This window comes from Ranitomeya imitator, chromosome 1 (assembly GCF_032444005.1).
Source record: "Ranitomeya imitator isolate aRanImi1 chromosome 1, aRanImi1.pri, whole genome shotgun sequence".
NCBI lineage: Eukaryota > Metazoa > Chordata > Amphibia > Anura > Dendrobatidae > Ranitomeya > Ranitomeya imitator.
This window is the reverse complement of record NC_091282.1, coordinates 504,053,765-504,077,015: the sequence shown is the minus strand read 5'-3', so window position 1 is coordinate 504,077,015 and position 23,251 is coordinate 504,053,765. Positions and strand designations below refer to the sequence as shown.

Genomic DNA, 23,251 nt, shown 5'->3' with positions numbered 1-23,251 from the left:
TCGGCGGCTCTGCCTGAGTTGACAGCACTATCCTCTCTAGCCGGTGAGGTCATGAATTGGCTGCGGCTCTGTCCATGTGTAGTTTGGGCTTCAGACAAGAACAAAAACCAGGAGGAATGACTGGGAACTACACGCTGGACCCGAGGAGGGTGAATAAAGCGCATTTTTAAATGAAATCAAACTACAGCAGCGGAACAGGAGTTTTCCAAAATGTCAAAAAAGGCTAAGAACTAATGTGTTAGAAAGTTAGAATATACGGTAATTATAGATTTTACTTATTTACATAAGTATTTATATAAGTATACTTTTAGATTTTATTCAATATTAGGGGATTGTTTTTTTTCTCCAGAAAATAATTACCTATGAGACGTATAGAAGCATTTTCAATGAGCTGAACAACGCATTGGTGCGAGAGCAAGAAGCGCAGACTCTCTTGAATGAGCAGTGTCATCAGTTACTGGAGCTCAATTCCAAGATAGACTTCCACTCCAGAGAGAAAGCAGAGAAAGAGAAGACCCTCTCAGAAGCTCATAAGGTGTGAGCTTTGTTGTGAATGTGCAAGGTTCACTTTAAATATTGTATTGACTGTACATGATGCCCTTGGCCTATTCATCAAAGCTTTCTCTCCAGAATTCTGGTGTAAAAGCTTTGAAAAGTCACACAATTTAGGTGCAACTCAGAGCTGCACCTAAATTTTGCGACTTCTGGCATCATCACGGGACGGGGTGCTTCCCTGAGATCTCTTAGGATCTATTGGTGGACAAATTACCGTATATACTCGTGTATAAGCCGAGTTTTTCAGGAGGCAGGAGCCGGCAGATGCGGCTGTAACTGTGCTTGCTGCTAAAGAGAAATAAATATTCACTGCGCTGGCAGTGAATATTCATTTCTCTTATAGCGCGCACAGTTACAGCCACATCCTACATACCTTCCCTGCATGCCCTCGCTGCATCTCACCCTGGTCCCAGTCTTCTGGCCAAGCGATCACGTGTCCCCCACTCATTAAGGTAATGAATATTCAACCCTCTCCACTCCCATGGGCGTGGAGTGAATATTCATTATTTTAAAGAGTGGTACCACGTGATCACTTGGCCGGGAGAGCTGCTGGCACCGGAACGAGATGCAGCGAGGGCGCGCAGGGAAGGTAAGTAGGATGTGGGTTTTTTTTTCTTATAGGAACCATGCATACACGGATAGGGGATAATCTGGCTGTAGTCACAATGGCGATCCGATGACTGGTGTCACCGGATTAATTAATAAATGTATCTTTTAACATTCGTCTAAAATAACTGAATCTGAGAGCTGCAAAAGTGTCCGTTTTTCTGCGTCCCTATGAAATGCGCCCATGATGCCAGCCTATGTTCTTCGTTCCGTAGCTTTTTGCATACATTGCTGTATCAGAGCTGTTATCCTCTCTCCTGCTTAGAGTCTTTCTGAGACGAAATTGGTACTGCATAGAAAAGATCAACTTGTGCATCAGCAGGACAGACAGCTGACCCAGCTGGAGCAGGACAAGCGTCTTCTGGAAGAGAGCCTCTCTAGGGCAGAGGGTGCCCTGCGCACAGCAGCTCGGTGAGCATGGGGACGTGCAGGGTATCGCTTGTGTGCCAGAGGCACGATGTGCTAGAACATGGAGAGGATAGACACACCTTACATTTGTCAGTAACTCAACAACCTAACCATGTGTATGGTTCTTTCCGTAAGAGCAAGGATTGCTTGCATTATGCTGCTAGAATCTTAATTCTTGCATACTGTAAAGGACAACTTCCTCTATACTTTTCTCATCCTAAATTGATGAACCATTGCAGAAAAGAATCCACTTGTGAAACTAGATTTAAGTTAGAAAAGAGAAAAATCAGCCATACTTACACTACCTTGTCCAGATAAAAATGTCCAAACTGGATACAGAAGGACCCCCATGATGAAGGCGGGCTTCAGCACAGGTGCAACCACTTACTGACCCACCAAACATCTGTAGGGCGGCTGTCTAATATTATAATTGCACACATGACTGCATAGGGTCTCGTTCACGCCATGACATGAGATGCACCTCTATCCGTATAGCAGCCTATTACTGACGCCCCTACTATTACATCAGGTGGGCTGCCAATACCATTTGTGCACCCACAGCTAGACACCCCACATTACCCAGCCTCCACTGGAAAGACCCGGTCTGCACCCTGCAAAAAAAGGTGCAAAAAAGATGTAAATAATAAATGAGGTATTGGTCGATATTTTGGCCAAAATGCACCAGCTCGCAACCCACGTCACGGATCCTCATTATCTTGTGTGTTTAGTTTAGTAGTGTGCTGCCCCCGCCTTCATCATGGGGGTCTGCTGCATCCTGTTTTTGCATTTTTGTCTGGACATGGTATTGCAAATATGGCAGCTTTTTCTCTGTCAGTGATATGTTATTGATTTTTAGTCCTGTTTTTCTAGTGAATTCCATTTCAATTAGGGTATGTTCACACGTTCCTGATTTCCATCCTTTTTTTTTCAGGACTGTTTTTTAAAAAACTGCAGCTCTTGGCAGAAAACGCAGGTCCTTTTTTTGGTCCTTTTTTGGTCATTTTTTGATGCGTTTTTTGATGCAGTTTTCTAGCCAGAGTCTGTGTGTTTTCTAGGAATTTTTTTAGGGTTAAAATGGCTGAAAATACCCTAACCCTACCCCTAACCCTACCCCTATTCTAACCTTAGTGAAAAAAAAAAAAAAAAAAAATTCTTTATTTTTTTTATTGTCCCTACCTATGGGGGTGACAAAGGGGGGGGTCATTTACTATTTTTTTTATTTTGATCACTGAGATAGGTTATATCTCAGTGATCAAAATGCACTTTGTAACGAATCTGCCGGCCGGCAGATTCGGCGGGCGCACTGCGCATGCGCCCGCCATTTTGCAAGATGGCGGCGCCCAGGGAGAAGACGGCCGGACGGACACCGGGAGGCCGGGTAAGTATAAGGGGGGAAGATTAGGGCACGGGGGGGCATCGGAGCACGGGGGGGGGGGGCATCGGAGCACGGGGGGGTGACATCGGAGCACGGGGGAGGGGCATCGGAGCATGGGGGGGTGGGATCGGGGCAGCCACACTCCACCCACGCACTTCCGCCCGCTTCCCCGCACTTCCTGCTGCAGCGGTTCTGCACCACGAACCGCAATAAAACCCGCAGATCTATTTTTGATCTGCGGGTTTTTCTGCGGGTTTGACCTCACAATGGAGGTCTATGGGTGCAGAACCGCTGCTGTTTTACAAAAAGAAGTGACATGGTACTTCTTTTTTACCGCAGCTAATCAGTGCGTTTTTTTTTTTTCAATTCTGGACCATGTGCACAGTGGGTCCTGTTTTCCATAGGGTACAGTGTACTGTACCCTGCATGGAAAACAGCCGCGGAACCGCAGCGGCAAAACCGCTGCGTTTCCGCGGTAAAAAACGCACTGTGTGAACATGGCCTAAGTCTGCTAGTTCTCTGAAGGCAGGCCAAGCATCGTTCCACCTAGTTATTTTAAGGCCAGATTAATAATTTCGGTGAAGGATATATGAATTATGCCGCCATAACTTTACTATTCATTTTTACAGAGAAAAGGAAATCCTGACAGATTACATGAAATCGGTTGCAGTGACATTTCAGAAGGTAAGAACTCCTCTAGTGGCCAGAGGTTGATCTACATCTTAAGGCTTAACCCCTTCATGACGGAGCCCTTTTTTTGATTTTTGCGTTTCTGTTTTTCACTCCCCTTCTTCCCACAGCCATAACTTTTTTATTTTTCTGTCAATAGGGCCATCTGAGGGCTTGTTTTTTTGTGGGATGAGTTGTACTATTTAATAGCACTATTGGTTTTGCCATATCGTGTACTCAAAAACGGGAAAAAAATTCCATGTGCGATGAAATTGCAAAAAAAGTGCAATCCCACACTTTTTTTTTTTTATGATTTTTTTGACATGTTCACCAAATGCTAAAACTGACCTGCCATTAGGATTCTCCAGGTCATTATAAGTTCTTAATTTTAAAAAAACTGACTGTCACATCCAAACATAGACTAAGTGTGAACAGGTGCTGAACCTAGAGTCACCAACTCATATACAGTCAAATAAATAAGGCAGCACACTGCGGCGCTAAAACATGCAAACATGAAAATTAAACTGCCTTAATGCGCTAAAAATCTGAAAAATTGAGAAAGTTTAGCGCATAAATTGGCCAATTCATGTGTACCTGGTAGCCACGATAAGGCATTTCTCATATACAAGGGCCTAGCAATGCCTTTCCTCTCTGAGAATACAGTCTTCATCTGAATGGGATCCTAATGTGAGTCCTCTCTAGTCAAAGACATTTAACGGGTTAACAGCCGCGGGTGGATCGCGATTTTACCCACGGCTGTTCTGGGCACATCAGCTGTTCAAAACAGCACTGACATGTGCCGGAAAAGATGTTGGCTCAGCGCTGGAGCACACATCAAACGGGAGACACGACATACGCTGTACTAGTATGGCGCATGTCGTGAAGGGGTTAAAGTTTATGGACAATTATTTTGTTTTTGCTATTCGGTTTAATTAAAAATTCCGCACTGCCTGCCTTCTGTAGCCTCTGGGCTGCTAAATATATTGCTGGATGCAGAATGAGTTATCTGAGAATCTGTTTTTTAAGGATGGCTTCTGTGCTGATTTATGACCACAAACCACATCAAAGGAGAGCTGCACTTCGTTGGATCACTGAGGAGCTCAGTAAGAGAACATTAATTTTAAGTTCCCACGATGAGTTTTTGGTGAGTAGTTGATGCTGCGTATTTTCACTGCACAAAAACGCAGGTTCCCATAGTTCCAGCAGAAGTCTCATACCCCCGTGCTTTATTTTCCGCAGCCTAAGGCTATATTCCAAACAATGCTATGGTCCAAAGATAAGTATTTGATATTGCATATTTTCGGCACCTATTAGCTAAATTAGGTTATTTGCGCTTTTTCATTATGTTTTTGTCTCTTTTTAATACGTCGTGTTGACATTACATGTAAAATGCATGTGATCCGTGCATGACGATATCAATAAAGTTTTATCAAAGCCAAATACCAGAAACTATCAAAAACAATGCAGCATGTCATACCAAAAAGAGACAAAAACTGCAGCATAGTGTTGAGCGATACCGTCCGATACTTGAAAGTATCGGATAGTATCGGCCGATACCCGAAAAATATCGGATATCGCCGATACCGATATCCGATACCAATACAAGTCAATGGGACACCAAGTATCGGAAGGTATGCTGATGGTTCCCAGGGTCTGAAGGAGAGGAAACTCTCCTTCAGGCCCTGGGATCCATATTAATGTGTAAAATAAAGAATTAAAATAAAAAATATTGATATATTCACCTCTCCGGCGGCCCCTGGACATCACGCTGATAACCGGCAGGCTTCTTTGTTTAAAATGCGCGCATTTAGGACCTGAGGAATGACGTCCCGGCTTCTGATTGGTCGCGTGCCGCCCATGTGACCGCCACGCGACCAATCAGAAGCCGTGACGTCATTCGCAGGTCCTCAATTCCTAGAATTAGGAGCTTAGTGAATGAGAATGACGTCGCGGCTTCTGATTGGTCGCGTAGCGGTCACATGGGCTGCACGCGACCAATCAGAAGCCGGGACGTCATTCCTCAGGTCCTAAACGCGCGCATTGTAAACAAAGAAGCCTGCCGGTTACCAGCGTGATGTCCAGGGGCCGCCAGAGAGGTGAATATATCAATATTTTTTATTTTAATTCTTTATTTTACACATCCCTATGGATCCGATACCGATACTCGATACCACAAAAGTATCGGATGTCGGTATCGGAATTCCGATACCGCAAGTATCGGCTGATACCCGATACTTGCGGTATCGGAATGCTCAACACTACTGCAGCATAAAAACACAATATAAAGGCAGTGAAAAAAAAATGAGCGTTACAGAATAGGTGCGGAAATGCTGCTGAAAATTTGCAGAATCAAAGACTCACTAAATCTCATGGGGAATGTAGCCAGCAAAAAATGCACAGCATCAAAGACTCAATAAAAACTCATTGTGGGAACTTAACCTTAAGGTACCGTCACACTAAACGATATCGCTAGCGATCTGTGACGTTGCAGCGTCCTGGCTAGCGATATCGTTCAGTTTGACACACAGCAGCGATCAGAATCCTGCTGTGATGTCGTTGGTCGCTGCAGAAAGTCCAGAACTTTATTTCGTCGCTGGACTTCCTGCTGACATCGCTGAATCGGCGTGTGTGACGCTGATTCAGCGATGTCTTCGCTGGTAACCAGGGTAAACATCGGGTTACTAAGCGCAGGGCCGCGCTTAGTAACCCGCTGTTTACCCTGGTTACCAGCGTAAAAGTAAAAAAAAAAAAACACTACATACTTACTTACCTTCCGCTGTCTGTCCCTCGGCGCTCTGCTTCTCTGCCCTGTGTAAGCACAGCGGCCGGAAAGCAGAGCGGTGACGTCAGCGCTGTGCTTTCCGGCCGCTGTACTTACACAGGGCAGAGAAGCACAGTGCCGGGGACAGACAGTGGAAGGTAAGTATGAAGTGTTTTTTTTTTTTTTTTACTTTTACGCTGGTAACCAGGGTAAACATCGGGTTACTAAGCGCGGCCCTGCGCTTAGTAACCCGATGTTTACCCTGGTCACCAGCATAGTTGGTCGCTGGAGAGCTGTCTGTGTGACAGCTCTCCAGCGACCAAACAGCGACGCTGCAGCGATCCGGATCGTTGTCGGTATCACTGCAGCGTCGCTTAGTGTGACGGTACCTTTAGAGTTACAAAATTCCCATCAACTAGCTCACTAACACCTCCGTTAAGTCAATCGTCAGCTAGCAACAGACAATGTAAGCAGGGTCACATGACCGTAGATTAATCTGAGAGAATCGGCTACCTACCGGTATTTCTACTGTTGTCTTTTAGGCTCTCTTTTTATTGTATTCATTCGTTGCAATGTGAACATGACTTCCCAAAATTATTATCCGATTCAGTATGATTACGGAGATGCCAAACTACTTACTGTGGTGAAAATAAATTTTGAATTTTGTGTTAGAATCTGAGCCCCAAACCTTTTTGATTTCTCGGTTGCTTCATTGGAGGGCACAGGAACCATGTTTTAATATGCTGCCACCTGGGCCTGAAGCTAAGAATACATCTTAGAAAAAAACCTATATCTCCATCCAACCAGCCTACACCTGGGCAGCCGACACCCATTTGTTCAGTTTAGTGTTATCTTTTATGCTATCTCGGTCCCCAAGGTGGTTTCCATATTATCCTAGCCCTTTTCACCTTTGGCTTTGATGGGTGGCTTAAAGAATACAAGCAGTGTTTCAATTTGTTAAAATCCTAGGATAGCACCAGCCAGTTCTGTCTCATTCTAGTATTAAGACAGGTTGTTGAGATGATTGACTTCTGTTGTGATGCCTGTACCACCAGGGCGTTTGAAGATGGTATGTCTCTGATGGTCTTCCAAGAAGCCTACCTGCTCCACTTCTGGAGTTTCCCCACTTTAGGTGACAGGTTTCGAACTGATCAAGGCACTTCTACATTTTAAGGAAATCTTGGTCTTTCCCTATCAAGGCAGGATTCTCCATCCTCAGTTTGGACTGAAGATTTTGAATGGATGCTAAGCTCAGAATTCTGAGCATGACTGTTAGGTCCGAAGTTCAGAAGGCTTCAAGCCTTTCTGATTTGGTTTGTCAGACTACAATCAGAGAACAAGGGCTGTAGTCACGTTTCTACTATCACATTTAGAGAGCCTCTTCATCTTAGGTGGGAACCTACCTCCTTTTTAATTTTTGCTTGTCTGTCTTGACCCAGGGCTGCCTCGCAATGATCAGCTTCCTTTCTTGGCTATTGTGGTCCATCAGGACTTTACTTGTAGGCAATAGGTCTGAACCCACCTGGGCAAGGCTAACTTAGGTGCCACTGTATTAGCCTGCCTAGATCTGGGGTACCTCAATATGGTCTTATACGCCCTTTAGTCCTCTCCTTTTGTGCTAATCAGTGAAATCTCCCCATTTCGGCTTTCTGCCAGGGCAAATTTGTACTCTCTAGCGATTTCTTTCATCAGGCAACCTCCAAGGGGGCTCTCACCTGTCTCTCTCCTTCTTTGAAACAGAGCTGTCTGGCTTTCAGTTCCCGTCTTTTGCCTTGTTTCTCCAATTTTCAGCTTAATGAGGAGATTACTCTCCTTCCTCTAGGTACTTTGCCTTTTATCTCTTTGAGAGGTGCTTACACAATTTGACTAGTCAGAGCTTTGCAGCTCTACTTGTCTCACAGCTTCATTTGGTTGCCTTGTAGTTCATCCCAGTATGTTCTTGCAGAGATCAAACAACCTCTAGGGCTAATATTGTCTAGTTTCCATGTACCTATTCGGAAGGTCAGACTAAGCTAGGGCACGTCTCTCTCGCCCTTCTGTGTAGAAGCTTCTTGGGTCTTGTGTCTATAGGAATCTGCATTTTATTCCATAGGGCTGCTACTTAGTCTGCGGTCCACATCTTTGTGTGGCTATTAACTCTGCATCTAGGGATGCATAGTCTTAAGATAAGGGTACAACAAGCGACAGTTACCAGAGCAGTTATTAAAGGAATGCTACACTTTCTTCTGCATGCTTGGCATTCGTTTTACTGTTTGTACAAAAAAATCTTTATTTTTCTGTTGAGATTGCCTTTGAATGGCTTGTTATATGCATGGCAAGCTGATGTTTGTATGGTTACCATTTTTTTGGCACATAAGACATTTCAATCCCTTTTTATTTCTACTTTTTTGGTAGATGCTGTAATAAAAAATAACTCCTGCAGTTTTGGCGTTTCAATTTTTTTTTCTCACTTTATTGTTTTGGTTAATTTAAAAATGTTGGAAGAAATTTTTATGGATGTTGTGATACCAAATATTCTTATTTTTTTATTTATTAATGGAGAAAAAAAGAAGGTGATTTAAATTTTTACATCTATATATTTTTTCATTTTTTAAACATTTTTTTGCTATAATTTTTATTTCCCTTAGGCTACATTCCCACGATGAGCTTTTGGCGAGTTTTTCATGTTGCAGATTTTTTGCACACCATTTCTGCACTTGTTAAGTAAAATCGGTTACTTGCATTTTGGAACAAATGCGCAGCGTAAAAAACTCATAAACTTTTTTTAATCTGTTAGTAATTCTTTTTAAGCACTTAGGGTTAGTGAAATGTCTCATTGCAAATTATTCATTTTTAAAAGTTTTATTGTTTCTTTTTTTCCTTCTTTTAGATGAGAGATCAAATCTCCTTATCACGGCAAGATTTCACTTTCCAGCTTCCAAAATTATCATCAAAAATCTTTGAAATGAAAGGGTACACGGGAGGATCAGACTTTACTGTTTGCCAGGTATTAATGATGTGCGACTATTGTTTGCCTTTCAAAAGTCTGAATGTAACATTGCCTTTATCTTTGTAAGGACTTTTTTTCATTAGTGTATTTGATCTAGATGGAAATGGAAATTTCATCTTGGTTACCATAAATAATAAAAAAAAGTTACCATTGTAGGCATCAGAAGTATAGAAAATCAGTAGCACCATATTTCTTTGTTTTTCTGTCTTGGCACCCCTAGCAATCAGCTCTTAAAGGGGGCCTGTGCTATGCTGCAATACCAAGAACTGCAGTTATTATTATTATTATTATTATTATACATTTTTATAGCGCCATTTATTCCATGGCGCTTTACATGTGAATACGGGGCAAATATAGACAAATACATTAAACATGAGCAGATAACAAGGCACACGAGTACATAAGGAGGGAGGACCCTGCCCGCGAGGGCTCACAGTCTGCAGGGGGTGGGTGAGGATACACTAGGAGAGGGAAGAGCTGGCTGTGCGGCTGTTCAGTAGGTTGAGGATCACTGCAGGCTGTAGGCTTGTCGGAAGAGATGAGTCTTCAGGTTCTTTTTGAAGGTTTCTATGGTAGGCGCAAGTCTGATGTGTTGGGGTAGAGAGTTCCAGAGTATGGGGGAAGCACGGGAGAAGTCTTGGATGCGGTTATGGGAAGAAGAGATGAGAGGGGAGTAGAGAAGGAGGTCTTGGGAGGACCGGAGGTCGCGTGTAGGTAGGTACCGGGAGACCATGTCACAGATGTATGGAGGAGACAGGTTGTGGATGGCTTTGTATGTCAGTGTGAGGGTTTTGAACTGGTTTGAACTAGTTTGAACTAGTTAATAAGTAGGTGGCCTACAAGCAGACAGCCGCAGACCTCAACCCCTTTAAACAGCTTGACTGAGATGCTGAGAGTCCAACTTCCACCGATCTGATAATAAGGGCCTATTTTAAGGATAGGCTATCAGTAGTGATGCTCAGGTGCTAACCGAGTGTCTTTGGCATGCTTGAAAAATATATTTGAGACCCCGCTCCTGTATGTCTCATGACTGTTCGACAGCCGCAACACATGCATATGTTGCGGCTGTCTAATACCCATGAGACATGCAGCCGAGGGGATACAAACATAAGTTTCGAGCACGCCAAAGAAACTCGTTTAGCACCCGAACATGCTCCGATAACACCTTATCCAAGCATTTTCCTCATCACGTACTGTGATCATAGAAAACTCTTTTGAATGGATTGTCTCCTTTTTGTTATATGGGTAAATTTACAAAATTTATAAAACTAGGCAACTTCCTTCTTACTAAAAATCCTCTGCCTATTTCAAAAACAGAGATATTTTTAATTCTGTGGTGTATTTCTTTTTATCTAGATTTCCTGCCACTATTGCAAGGAAAGCTTAGAGCTTCCAAGCACTTTGCTCTAGAATTTGTAAGTGCTGCTCTGAAACTCATAAGATTGCTGGATCTAGCCAGCTTTAGTGCTCCTGTGCTCCTCCGATACTGCAGAGGCAAAGCTGCATCTAAAGCTTCTTTCACACTTGCATCGGTACGCAGCCGTCGCTAAACGTTGGCGCGACGCACGTTGTGAAAATTCGGCACAACGTGGGCAGCAGATGCAGTTTGTCAACGCGTCCGCTGCCGATTCTAAAGTGCCGGGGAGGAGGGGGCGGAGTTCTGGCCGCACATGCGCGGTAGAAAATGGCGGATGAGACGTACGAAAAAACTTTCCCTTGAACGTTTTTTCGTGATGACGGTCCGCCAAAACACGAGGCATCCAGTGCGCGACGGACGCGACGTATGGCCATACGTCGCAATCCGTCGGCAATACAAGTCTATGAGAAAAAAACGCATCCTGCAGGCACATTTCCAGGATGCGTTTTTTCCCAAAACGACGCATTGCGACGGATCGAAAACGACGCAAGTGTGAAAGTAGCCTAAGATAGCACAGTGCAGGTCATCACCATAACTGTTCCGTGGGCATTCATTGTCCATCAGAAGCGCATCATCCCCTGGCAAGAAGGAAGTCAGGAGGCAGGGGAATGCTGAGCTCCTAAAAATACATCTTGAGACAACCCTAAAGAGTCTGCATGCGCAGTATGGAAGAACTTACTGCACTTAGTTACATACAGCCTCTGTATTCGGTATTGTTCCATCTTCCATCTTGTGGTGGCTGTAGTCATCTAAAAATCAAATCTGCTTTACTGGGTTTTTTTAATCTATTTATTTTTTTACAATGAAATTCAGTTGCTCTGAACATTTATTCTGTAGCAAGCATTTATCTCATCCATGATGTTCATATATTTTAAGCTGGAGGTGCTTGTGCATTCTGAACTAATTATTATATTCCAGGCCACCTTTATTGGTGATTCTGCATTTATATCAGTATTCTGGGCTATAGAAGTACGGATCTTACATTTTAGGATTCATCCCTTCTTTTATGTCTATAAGATATTGTCCAAAAGCATAAATGAAGGTGGCCACCCTGACATGGATTAATGTGAGTTTCATAGACTCTGGACTTCCAAAGTAAGAAGTAATCCAGGAAATAAACAAATACTGTACGCATAGGTTGAGTTAGCCTGTCTTCTCTTTGTTACAGGCCATGATCAAGAGCTTCTTGGGCATGTATCAGATGGTGTGCACCAAAGTATCTAATCTGGAAAGAGAGATGGTGTTCCATGAAAAGCACATTGCTGCTCTCAAATCCGAGCTGCAGACCGCTTGTCTTCGTGAGGCCAAGGTCCTAACTGTGGTAAACGTTGATCCATATACATGGGACTCCATGTGTGGGCAGTGGTGGCTTACCATAGTTGAGTTTGCTTTTTGTTATTAGCCTATTTGGGGGTCAGGCAGTGAAATAATTTATCACCAAAAGCAGAAGGGCTCTTATGTATTGTGTCTCTCTTCTGGATCTATTCATCTTTTAACCTAAAATAGAAGGGGTATGTTTTTTAGAGAAATTCATCAATATTATATGTGGCAAACTAAATGCTTTGTTGGCTAAGCCACAGAAATGGGTACAGGGACTCCTGTAGGCTAAGCATTTGCCTGAAAATACTGAGCAATTATTTTCTGGTCTTGGAGTTCGGTCATGGAGACCTTCATCATTATGTAGGCTACTTAAGCCACATTGACACGTTCAGTATTTGTTCCACTCCTGGTTCTGGCTTACAAACACTGATGTAAAATACTGACCAATCAGAGGAAAAGTGTAATAGACACACATGCATAAATTTACTTACATATACTGATGTGGAATGCCGACCAAAATACTGCCGAGAGAACATGGCCTTACTGTGCAAGCCTCCGTGCCTGCTGTCACCTAATATTGCTGCAGGTCTTTTGCAATCCCCCTGTAGCTTTTGACCACCTGCCTCCTCTGGAATCTGGTGGTGACAGCTTCCACTTTCTTTCACATCCAGGCGGTTTAGTCATTGTTCCTATAACCTTGAACTATCGAACTATGCTGCCAAGTGAATATCTAGGAACTGTCAAAGGGAATCTGTTGTGAATTCTGTGGCAGAGCTCCCTCCTGTGGTCACAAGTGGTACTTCGGCTGATTCTCTCTGTGAGCTTCTGTTGGTGGAGGGAAGTGGTACTGCGGCTTCTGAGTTTCCTCCCTCAGGTGATCTGGTGAGGTCGTTAGGTGCTTCTCTACTTAACTCCACCTAATGCTTTGATCCTGGCTTCCTGTCAATGTTCCAGTGTTGGACTTGCTTTTCCCTGGATCATTCCTGTGGCCTGCTGCTCTGCATAGCTAAGTTCTTCTTTGCTATTTGTTTGCTATTTTTTCTGTCCAGCTTGTCTAATTTGTTGCTGGAAGCTCTGGGACGCAAAGGGTGTACCTCCGTGCCGTTAGTTCGGTACGGAGGGTCTTTTTGCCCCCTTTGCGTGGTTTTCTTTAGGGTTTTGTGTAGACCGCAAAGTTACCTTTTCTATCCTCGCTCTGTTAAGAAAGTCGGGCCTCACTTTGCTGAATCTATTTCATCTCTACGTTTGTCTTTTCATCTTAACTCACAGTCATATGTGGGGGGCTGCCTTTTCCTTTGGGGTATTTCTCTGAGGCAAGGTAGGCTTATTTTCTATCTTCAGGCTAGTTAGTTTCTCAGGCTGTGCCGAGTTGCATAGGCAGAGTTAGGCGCAATCCACGGCTGCCTCTAGTGTTGTTTGGAGAGGATTAGGGATTGCGGTCTGCAGAGTTCCCACGTCTCAGAGCTCGTTCTATGATTTTGGGTTATTGTCAGATCACTGTATGTGCTCTGACTGCTATGTCCATTGTGGTACTGAATTGCCTTTCATAACAGGAATCGGTCAGTTGGATCAACCCTCCTAAATAGTCTACATGGTCATGTACTGTAGGTTCTAGGATGTTGAATAAAATAATATCTTGATATCTGCACTCCAGTGTGTTATTCCAGAAAAATCCATGTTTATTTTAATATTTAAATGAGCTGTGAAGATCTATGGGCCGGACATAGATCTCCCTGAGAATCTGTCTCCAGGGCTTATTGTACCGGACAGTGGTCACTACCAGTGTGAGACACGTAGACCAGGAGTGCAGACCGTCATTCTGTAGAAATCACTTGTTTTATTAGTTGTGTTGAGCTATTTAAAGGGAAATTGTAATGACCCAGTTACTGTTAACCTGCAAATATAGAGTTAATCTACAGGTTAATAGCGTTCTATAGCTGCCCGGCTGCTGTACTGAAAGTCCTGCTGCCGGGAAGAAATGAACTTTATAAGTACTGGCAGCCTATGGCTTTAGTGATTGAGGTGCCGCTCACTATGGTGACTGACGTCGCGCCGTCACACGCCTCTATGATTGAAAGCCACAGGCTGCTGGGAAGAATAACGTTCATTTCCTCCTTTAACCCCTCTGTGACCTTAGACGTACTATCCCGTCGAGGTGCCCTGGGCTTATCTGACCCTAGACGGGATAGTACGTCATAGCCGATCGGCCGCGCTCACGGGGGAGCGCGGCCGATCGCGGCCGGGTGTCAGCTGCTTATCGCAGCTGACATCCGGCACTATGTGCCAGGAGCGGTCACGGACCGCCCCCGGCACATTAACCCCTGGCACACCGCGATCAAAGATGATCGCGATGTGCCGGCGGTGCAGGGAAGCACCGCGCAGGGAGGGGGCTCCCTGCGGGCTTCCCTGAGACCCCCGGAGCAACGCGATGTGATCGCGTTGCTGCGAGGGTCTCACCTCCCTCCCTGCTCCCTCCAGCCCCGGATCCAAGATGGCCGCGGATCCGGGTCCTGCAGGGAGGGAGGTGGCTTCACAGAGCCTGCTCAGAGCAGGCACTGTGAAGGCTGCAGCGCTGCATGTCAGATCAGTGATCTGACAGAGTGCTGTGCACACTGTCAGATCACTGATCTGTGATGTCCCCCCCTGGGACAAAGTAAAAAAAAAATTTTCCAAATGTGTAAAAAAAATTAAAAAAAATATTCCAAAATAATGAAAAAATATATATATATATTATTCCCATAAATACATTTCTTCATCTAAATAAAAAAAAAAAAACCAATAAAAGTAAACATATTTAGTATCGCCGCGTCCGTAACGACCCGACCTATAAAACTGTCCCACTAGTTAACCCCTTCAGTAAACACCGTAAGAAAAAAAAAAAAAAACGAGGCAAAAAACAACGCTTTATTATCATACCGCCGAACAAAAAGTGGAATAACACGCGATCAAAAGGACAGATATAAATAACCATAGTACCGCTGAAAGCGTCGTATTGTCCCGCAAAAAACGAGCCGCCATACAGCATCATCAGCAAAAAAATAAAAAAGTTATAGTCCTGAGAATAAAGCGATGCAAAAATAATTATTTTTTCTGTAAAATAGTTTTTATCGTATAAAAGCGCCAAACCATAAAAAAATGATATAAATGAGGTATCGCTGTAATCGTACTGACCCGAAGAATAAAACTGATTTATCAATTTTCCCAAACGCGGAACGGTATAAACGCCTCCCCCAATAGAAATTCATGAATAGCTGGTTTTTGGTCATTCTTCCTCACAAAAATCGGAATAAAAAGCGATCAAAAAATGTCACGTGCCCGAAAATGTTTTCAATAAAAACGTCAACTCGTCCCGCAAAAAACAAGACCTCACATGACTCTGTGGACCAAAATATGGAAAAATTATAGCTCTCAAAATGTGGTATTGCAAAAAAATATTTTTTGCAATAAAAAGGGTCTTTCAGTGTGTGACGGCTGCCAATCATAAAAATCCGCTAAAAAACTCGCTATAAAAGTAAATCAAACCCCCCTTCATCACCCCCTTAGTTAGGGAAAAATAAAAAAAAATGTATTTATTTCCATTTTCCCATTAGGGCTAGGGTTAGGGCTAGGGTTAGGGCTAGGGCTAAGGTTAGGGCTAGGGTTAGGGCTAGGGTTAGGGCTAGGGCTAGGGTTAGGGCTAGGGTTAGGGCTAGGGTTAGGGCTAGGGTTAGGGCTAGGGTTAGGGCTAAGGTTAGGGTTAGGGCTAGGGTTAGGGCTAGGGTTAGGGTTGGGGCTACAGTTAGGGTTGGGGCTAAAGTTAGGGTTAGGGTTTAGATTACATTTACAGTTGGGAATAGGGTTGGGATTAGGGTTAGGGGTGTGTCAGGGTTAGAGGTGTGGTTTGGGTTACCGTTGGAATTAGGGTTAGGGGTGTGTTTAGATTAGGGTTTCAGTTCTAATTGGCGGGTTTCCACTGTTTCGGCACATCAGGGGCTCTCCAAACACGACATGGCGTCCGATCTCAATTCCAGCCAATTCTGCGTTGAAAAAGTAAAACAGTGCTCCTTCCCTTCCGAGCTCTCCTGTGTGCCCAAACAGGGGTTTACCCTCACATATGGGGTATCAGCGTACTCAGGACAAATTGGACAACAACTTTTGTGGACCAATTTCTCCTGTTACCCTTGGGAAAATACAAAACTGGGGGCTAAAAAATAATTTTTGTGGGAAAACAAAAAGATTTTTTATTTTCACGGCTCTGCGTTATAAACTGTAGTGAAACACTTGGGGGTTCAAAGTTCTCACAACACATCTAGATAAGTTCATTGAGGGGTCTAGTTTCCAATATGGGGTCACTTGTGGGGGGTTTCTACTGTTTAGGTACATTAGGGGCTCTGCAAACGCAATGTGACGCCTGCAGACCAATCCATCTAAGTCTGCATTCCAAATGATGCTCCTTCCCTTCCGAGCCCTCCCATGCGCCCAAACGGTGGTTCCCCCCCACATATCGGGTATCAGCGTACTCAGGACAAATTGGACAACAACATTTACGGTCCAATTTCTCCTGCTAACCTTGGAAAAATACAAAACTGGGGGCTAAAATATAATTTTTGTGGAAAAAAAAATATTTTTTATTTGCACGGCTCTGCGTTATAAACTGTAGTGAAATACTTGGGGGTTCAAAGCTCTCACAACACATCAAGATGAGTTCCTTAGGGGGTCTACTTTCCAAAATGGTGTCACTTGTGGGGGGTTTCTACTGTTTAGGTACATTAGGGGCTCTGCAAACGCAATGTGACGCCTGCAGACCATTCCATCTAAGTCTGCATTCCAAATGGCGCTCCTTCCCTTCCGAGCCCTCCCATGCGCCCAAACGGTGGTTCCCCCCCACATATGGGGTATCAGCGTACTCAGGACAAATTGGACAACAACTTTTGGGGTCCAATTTCTTCTCTTACCCTTGGAAAAATAAAAAATTGGGGGCAAAAATATAATTTTTGTGAAAAAATATGATTTTTTATTTTTACGGTTCTGCATTATAAACTTCTGTGAAGCACTTGGTGGGTCAAAGTGCTCACCACACATCCAGATAAGTTCCTTAGGGGGTCTACTTTCCAAAATGGTGTCACTTGTGGGGGGTTTCAATGTTTAGGCACATCAGGGGCTCTCCAAACGCAACATGGCGTCCCATCTCAATTCCTGTAAATTTTGCATTGAAAAGTCAAACGGCGCTCCTTCCCTTCCGAGCTCTCCCATGCGCCCAAACAGTGGTTTACTGCCACATATGGGGTATCAGCGTACTCAGGACAAATTGGACAACAACTTTTGGGGTCCATTTTCTCCTGTTACCCTTGGTAAAATAAAACAAATTGGAGCTGAAGTAAATTTTTTGTGTAAAAAAGTTAAATGTTCATTTTTATTTAAACATTCCAAAAATTCCTATTAAACACCTGAAGGGTTAATAAACTTCTTGAATGTGGTTTTGAGCACCTTGAGGGGTGCAGTTTTTAGAATGGTGTCACACTTGGGCATTTTCTATCATATAGACCCCTCAAAATGACTTCAAATGAGACGTGGTCCCTAAAAAAAAATGGTGTTGTAAAAATGAGAAATTGCTGGTCAACTTTTAACCCTTATAACTCCCTAACAAAAAAAAAAATTGGTTCCAAAATTATGCTGATGTAAAGGAGACATGTGGGAAATGTTACTTATTAAGTATTTTGTGTGACATATCTCTGTGATTTAATTGCATAAAAATTCAAAGTTTGAAAATTGCGAAATTTTCAAAATTTTCGCCAAATTTCCGTTTTTTTCACAAATAAACGCAGGTACTATCAAAGAAATTTTACCACTATCATGAAGTACAATATGTCACGAGAAAACAATGTCAGAATCACCAGGATCCGTTGAAGCGTTTCGGAGTTATAACCTCATAAAGGGACAGTGGTCAGAATTGTAAAAATTGGCCTGGTCATTGACGTGCAAACCACCCTTGGGGGTAAAGGGGTTAAGCACAATGGCCAGGTAGCTTTAGAACTCTATTAACCTGCTGCGGATTAATAGCGTTTGGGGACCTGATCCATTCCCTTTAAATTCTTCTTGTGCTATCAGTTTATTGCAAATATCAGAATGTTTTGTTAATAAACCTACTTTGCAATGGAAATGAAAAAAAAAGTCCTGTTATCCGATCGCGTGCACGGATAATATGGGCTGTGTGCGATAATGCAGAGAAGTGTGGAAACATCTGTAATCGCTTTATTAGATATTCCCCCAAAAATAGAGAAGACACAAGTACAAAAATGCAACGCGTTTCGGATAACCTATGATCCATCTTCATAGCAACAGCATTTTTTGCTGCATTTTTGGTGAATAAAACTGACTTTATTAAACGTACTGTAGACAAAGCGCACATGTAATCCACACCTAAAAAAACACAGCAAAACGAGTAGCGGTTTTACTGCCAAGACAGCAGGTTTTGGCTACATAAAAAGAAAATGCAGCAAAAATTTTGCATGTGAACATAGTAATATTTAGGCTATGTATAAATGCAGCCAATATTAGCTTAAAGGTACCGTCACACTAAGCGACGCTGCAGCGATACCGACAACGAGCCGGATCGCTGCAGCGTCGCTGTTTGGTCGCTGGAGAGCTGTCACACAGACAGCTCTCCAGCGACCAACGATGCCGGTAACCAGGGTAAACATCGGGTTACTAAGCGCTGCCCTGCGCTTAGTAACCCGATGTTTACCCTGGTTACCAGCGAAGACATCGCTGAATCGGCGTCACACACGCCGATTCAGCGATGTCAGCGGGAGATCCAGCGACGAAACAAAGTTCTGGACTTTCTGCCCCGACCAGCGATATCACAGCAGGGGCCTGATCGCTGCTGCCTGTCACACTGGACGATATCGCTAGCCAGGATGCTGCAACGTCACGGATCGCTAGCGATATCGTCCAGTGTGATGGTACCTTAACTCTAGTGTAACAATTTTTTCTATTTGTTGCCATAGTGGCGTTTAAAGCACAGGCTGCCCATGCGGTGTCGGTGTGGTTGTAACACTGTTTCTTTAATATACCAGGAAAAGCTTGATGCCCACACTCTTCCAAGCTCCAGAGGAGAAATTCATGCAGAACGAAGTAATGCAGACTTTTTGCCACTGCGGGCAGAACCAGACTTCTCACAAAGCCATATGAACATTAGTCATGGAGGCAGCAGAAGTTTTCAGCCTATGGACATCTCATCTGGGAGCCACTTCACAGCAAGAACTATGCAGGAGCTGCCATCTAAGATATAACTGTTCTTCTGCTCAGAATAAAATGAGTCCCATCAGTTATTAAAGACAAAATGCCACGGTGTAAATGTTCTTTATTATGATCATGTCTGCTTTGTATGTTATCGCTGATCTTTTGTGTCATCAATCTATATATTTTAATATATATTATATACTATTTTAATATCTTTATTTAACTTGTACAGAACTTAGTATGTTAACTTTTTTTAACTTTTTTTTTTTATAACATTTAATATTAGGAGCGTAATGATCACGGTTACAGAAGGTGTGACCGTGACCGAGCTCTTGTTTGGAAACTGGGCCTGCAGACCCCAGCAGCTAACGTCGGGTCCCTACTCTGCAATACGCGCTGCCGGCCAATCAGTGGCCAGCTGCTGACGTCTACATGCCAGTCGCTGGCAGCGCAAGCATTGACGTCATGATTTTTCTGGCACCGGCACGCTTAAGTCAGCTGCCGGCCTCTGCTCTGGTTACAGAAGAGGATACCGCATGTCATGGGAATGTGAGAAAAATCGTTTATTTATTTGTTCATTTATTTCTTTTTACAGTTGTTGGAACAGTGAAATTATTACTAGAAGAAGCCCAGGATGTGGGACGTATTCTTTTGCATGTTTGTCGCACTTAAATGTTTAAGATCACCAAACACATTTAAAATATTAGACAAAGATAACACAAGTAAACACAAAATGCTACTTTTTAATGAAGGTCTTTATTATTAAGGAAAAAAGAAATCCAAACCTTCAGGGCTGTGTGAAATGTGATTGCTCCCTAAACCTAATAGCTGTTTGGGTTACCCTTAGCAGCAACATCTGCAATCAAACATTTGCAATAACTGGCAATGAGTCTTGTACAACACTCTGAAGGAATTATGGTCCACTCATCTTTGCAGAATTGTTGTAATTCAGCCACATTGGAGGGTTTTCGAGCATGAATCGCCTATGTAAGGTCATGCCACAGCATCTCAATCGAATTAAAAAGTCTTAATTTTGTTATTCTTAAGCCAATCAGAGGTGGACTTGTTGGTGTGTTCTGAATCACTGTCCTGCTGCATAACCCAAGTTTGCTTCAGTTTGAGGTCTCAAACAGATGGCCGGACATTATCCTTCAGGCTTTTTTGGTAGACAGCAGAATTCATGGTTCTATTTACCACAGCAAGTCTTTTAGGTCCCAGACCATCACAGTACCACCACCATATCGTACTGTTGGTATGATGTTTCTTTTCTGAAATGCTGTTACTTCTATACCAGATGTAATGCGACATACACCTTCCAAAAAGTTCAACTTTTGTCTTATCAGTTCACAGAGTATTCTCACAAAAGTGTTGGGGATCATCAAAATGTTTTCTGGCAAAACTGAGATGAGTCTTTGTCATTTCTTAGCAGTGGTTTTCATCTTGTAACTCTGCCATGCAGGCTATTTTTGCCCAGTCTCTTTCTTATGGTGGAGTCATGAACACTGACCTTAACTGATGCAAGTGAGGCCTGCAGTTCTTATGATGTTGTTGTGGAGTCTTTTGTGATCTCTTGAATGAGTCGTTGCTGCGCTCTTGAGGTAATTTTGGACAGCTGGCCACTCCTAGGAAGGTTCACCACTGTTCTATGTTTTTGGCATTGGAGATAATGGCTCTCACTATGAATCGCCGGAGTCCCAAAGCTTTAGAAATGGCTTTATAACCTTTCTCTATCGCCTTTCATTGGGGGACACAGGAACCATGGGTGTATGCTGCTGCCACTAGGAGGCTGACACTATGCAAATAAAAAAGTTAGCTTCTCCTCTGCAGTGTACACCCTACCGACAGGAAGTAGGATATTCAGTTTAGCTGAAGGAGGTGGACACGGGTCTTTCATTAGACCCTTATCTACCTCAATGTGCATCGTTTTCTTTCAGATTTTTTTCTGGAGGGATACAGGGTGAACAGTCACACCTGTAATCCCACAATGCGGACTATGAGTACGGCGTGTACTGCCACCCCGTATCCTCATAGATCCCTCAGCAGGGCCATGATCCTAGCACACAAGCGTGCTCAGAAGTCCGGTCCTAGGCATTTTCTGGGCATGCTCTTCGACACTCATCAGACCAAAGTCTTCCTTTCCCGAGGGCAAGAGATCAATCCTTCGTCGGGACGTACACTTGCTCCAGGGTCCTTGGCTTCCCTCCTTCCGATCGGCCATGAAGGTTCTGGGGAGGATGGTAGCAACATTGGAAGCGATACCCTTCACCCTATTTCATTCACGACCCCTTCAGCAGGCCATCCTGTCACAGTGGGACAGGTCTGTCTTGTCCCTGGATCGTCCGATCCGACTCTCCCCAGGTCAAACGGTCCCTCAACTGGTGGCTGACTTCACCTCTCATCTCCCAGGGCAGTTCCTTCCTTCCAGTTCTCTGGCAGGTGGTGACGACGGATGCCAGCCTGCTCGGCTGAGGCGCGGGGCTTTGTCACCTTTTTTCAGGGTTGTTGGTCGGCGCAGGTGTCCCCTGCCGATCAATGTCCTCGAGTGCCGGATCACCTTTCTGTCTTTCCTTCACTGGGTAAGGATTCTCAGGAGCCTGCCAATTCGAATCCAGACAGACAATGCCACAGCAGTGGCATATGTCAACCACCAGGGGTGGACTCGGAGTTTTCTGGCCTCGGCCGAGGTTTCCAGGATCCTCCTTTGGGTAGAGGCAACGGTCCTGGTGAGATCCGCAATGCATTTCCCTGGCATGGACATTTAGGCCGCCGACTTCCTCAGCCGCGAGTGTCTTGCGGCAGGGGAATGGTCCTTACATCAGGAGGTCTCCTATCGGTTTGCTCTTTGATGGGGGACTCTGGAAGTGGACCTCACGGGGTCCCGATTGAACAGGAAGGTCCCTCGGTCGTCCCAAGGTCCCGCGATCCTCTCGCAGTGGTGTTGACGCTCTGGCCATTCCTTGGTCGCAGTTCGTGCTCCCCTATCGGTTCCCACCCCTTCCCTTGCTTTCCAAGCTGTCGAAAGAGATCAAGGCGGAAGGGGTGCCAGTCATTCTGATCGCCCCGGATTGGCCCAGGAGTTCTTGGTTTGCGGAGATCGTCAATCTTCTCGCGGACGCCCCCTGGCGCCTTCCAGACAGACCCAATCTGCTGTCTCGGGGTCCGATCTGCCACCCGAATTATCAGTCGCTCAGTTTAACGGCGTGGCTGTGGTCACCACAGTTCTAAGAGCGTCCGGCCTTTCGGCCCGGATGAGTCACACTATAATCCAGGCTAGGAAGCCTTCGTCTTCCAGGATCTACTATCATACCTGGAAGGCTTTCTTTCGAAGGTGCGAGTCCAACCGCTTTTCACCTATGTCCTTTTCCCTGCCTTCCATTTTGGCTTTCCTTCAGGCAGGACTGGATTCGGGCTTTGCTCTAAGTTCCCTAAAGGGCCAGGTTTCTGCGCTCTTCCTCCCTTTCAAAAGATGGTATCATCTCAGCCACAGGTTAAGACCTTCCTTCAAGGAGTAGCCCACACTGTCCCTCCGTACAAGGCCTCTGTGGATTCATGGGATTTAAAGCTTGTGCTGAACGTTCTTAGGGGTTCTACCCCTGTGAGCCTCTCAGGGAGTTTTCCCTGTCAGTTCTATCTCGGAAGGTGGCTTTTCTTGTGTCCATCACTTCGATCCGCCGCGTTTCCGAGTTGTCGGCCATTTCTTGCCGACCACCTTTCTTGATTTTCCACCAGGACAAGGTGGTCCCAGGCCTCCGCCTTCCTTCCCGAGGTGGTTTTCACCTGTCCACCTCAACAAGGACATTGTTCCACCTTCCTTTTGTCCAGCTCCGACTCATCCTCTGGAGCGGTCGTTGAACAGGCTGGACCTAGTCAGGGCAGTGAGGATCTCCCTGGCTAGCACGGCCGCTTTCCGAAAGATGGATTCTCTTTTCG

General features: G+C 44.4%; 1 protein-coding gene across 1 annotated transcript in view; it reads left to right on the top strand.

Annotated features, from left to right (window-relative positions):
• The window catches only part of CCDC171 (coiled-coil domain containing 171), a 149,241-nt gene extending 129,754 nt beyond the window's left edge, over window positions 1–19,487 (top strand). Inside the window, exons 20-25 of the mRNA XM_069766329.1 lie at window positions 350–535; window positions 1,427–1,572; window positions 3,574–3,628; window positions 9,244–9,360; window positions 11,949–12,101; window positions 19,156–19,487. Of these exons, the coding sequence (XP_069622430.1) occupies window positions 350–535; window positions 1,427–1,572; window positions 3,574–3,628; window positions 9,244–9,360; window positions 11,949–12,101; window positions 19,156–19,371 (873 nt within the window). The 3' untranslated portion in view covers window positions 19,372–19,487. The remainder of the gene's footprint in view (window positions 1–349; window positions 536–1,426; window positions 1,573–3,573; window positions 3,629–9,243; window positions 9,361–11,948; window positions 12,102–19,155) is intronic.
• The last annotated feature ends 3,764 nt before the right edge of the window (window positions 19,488–23,251 follow it).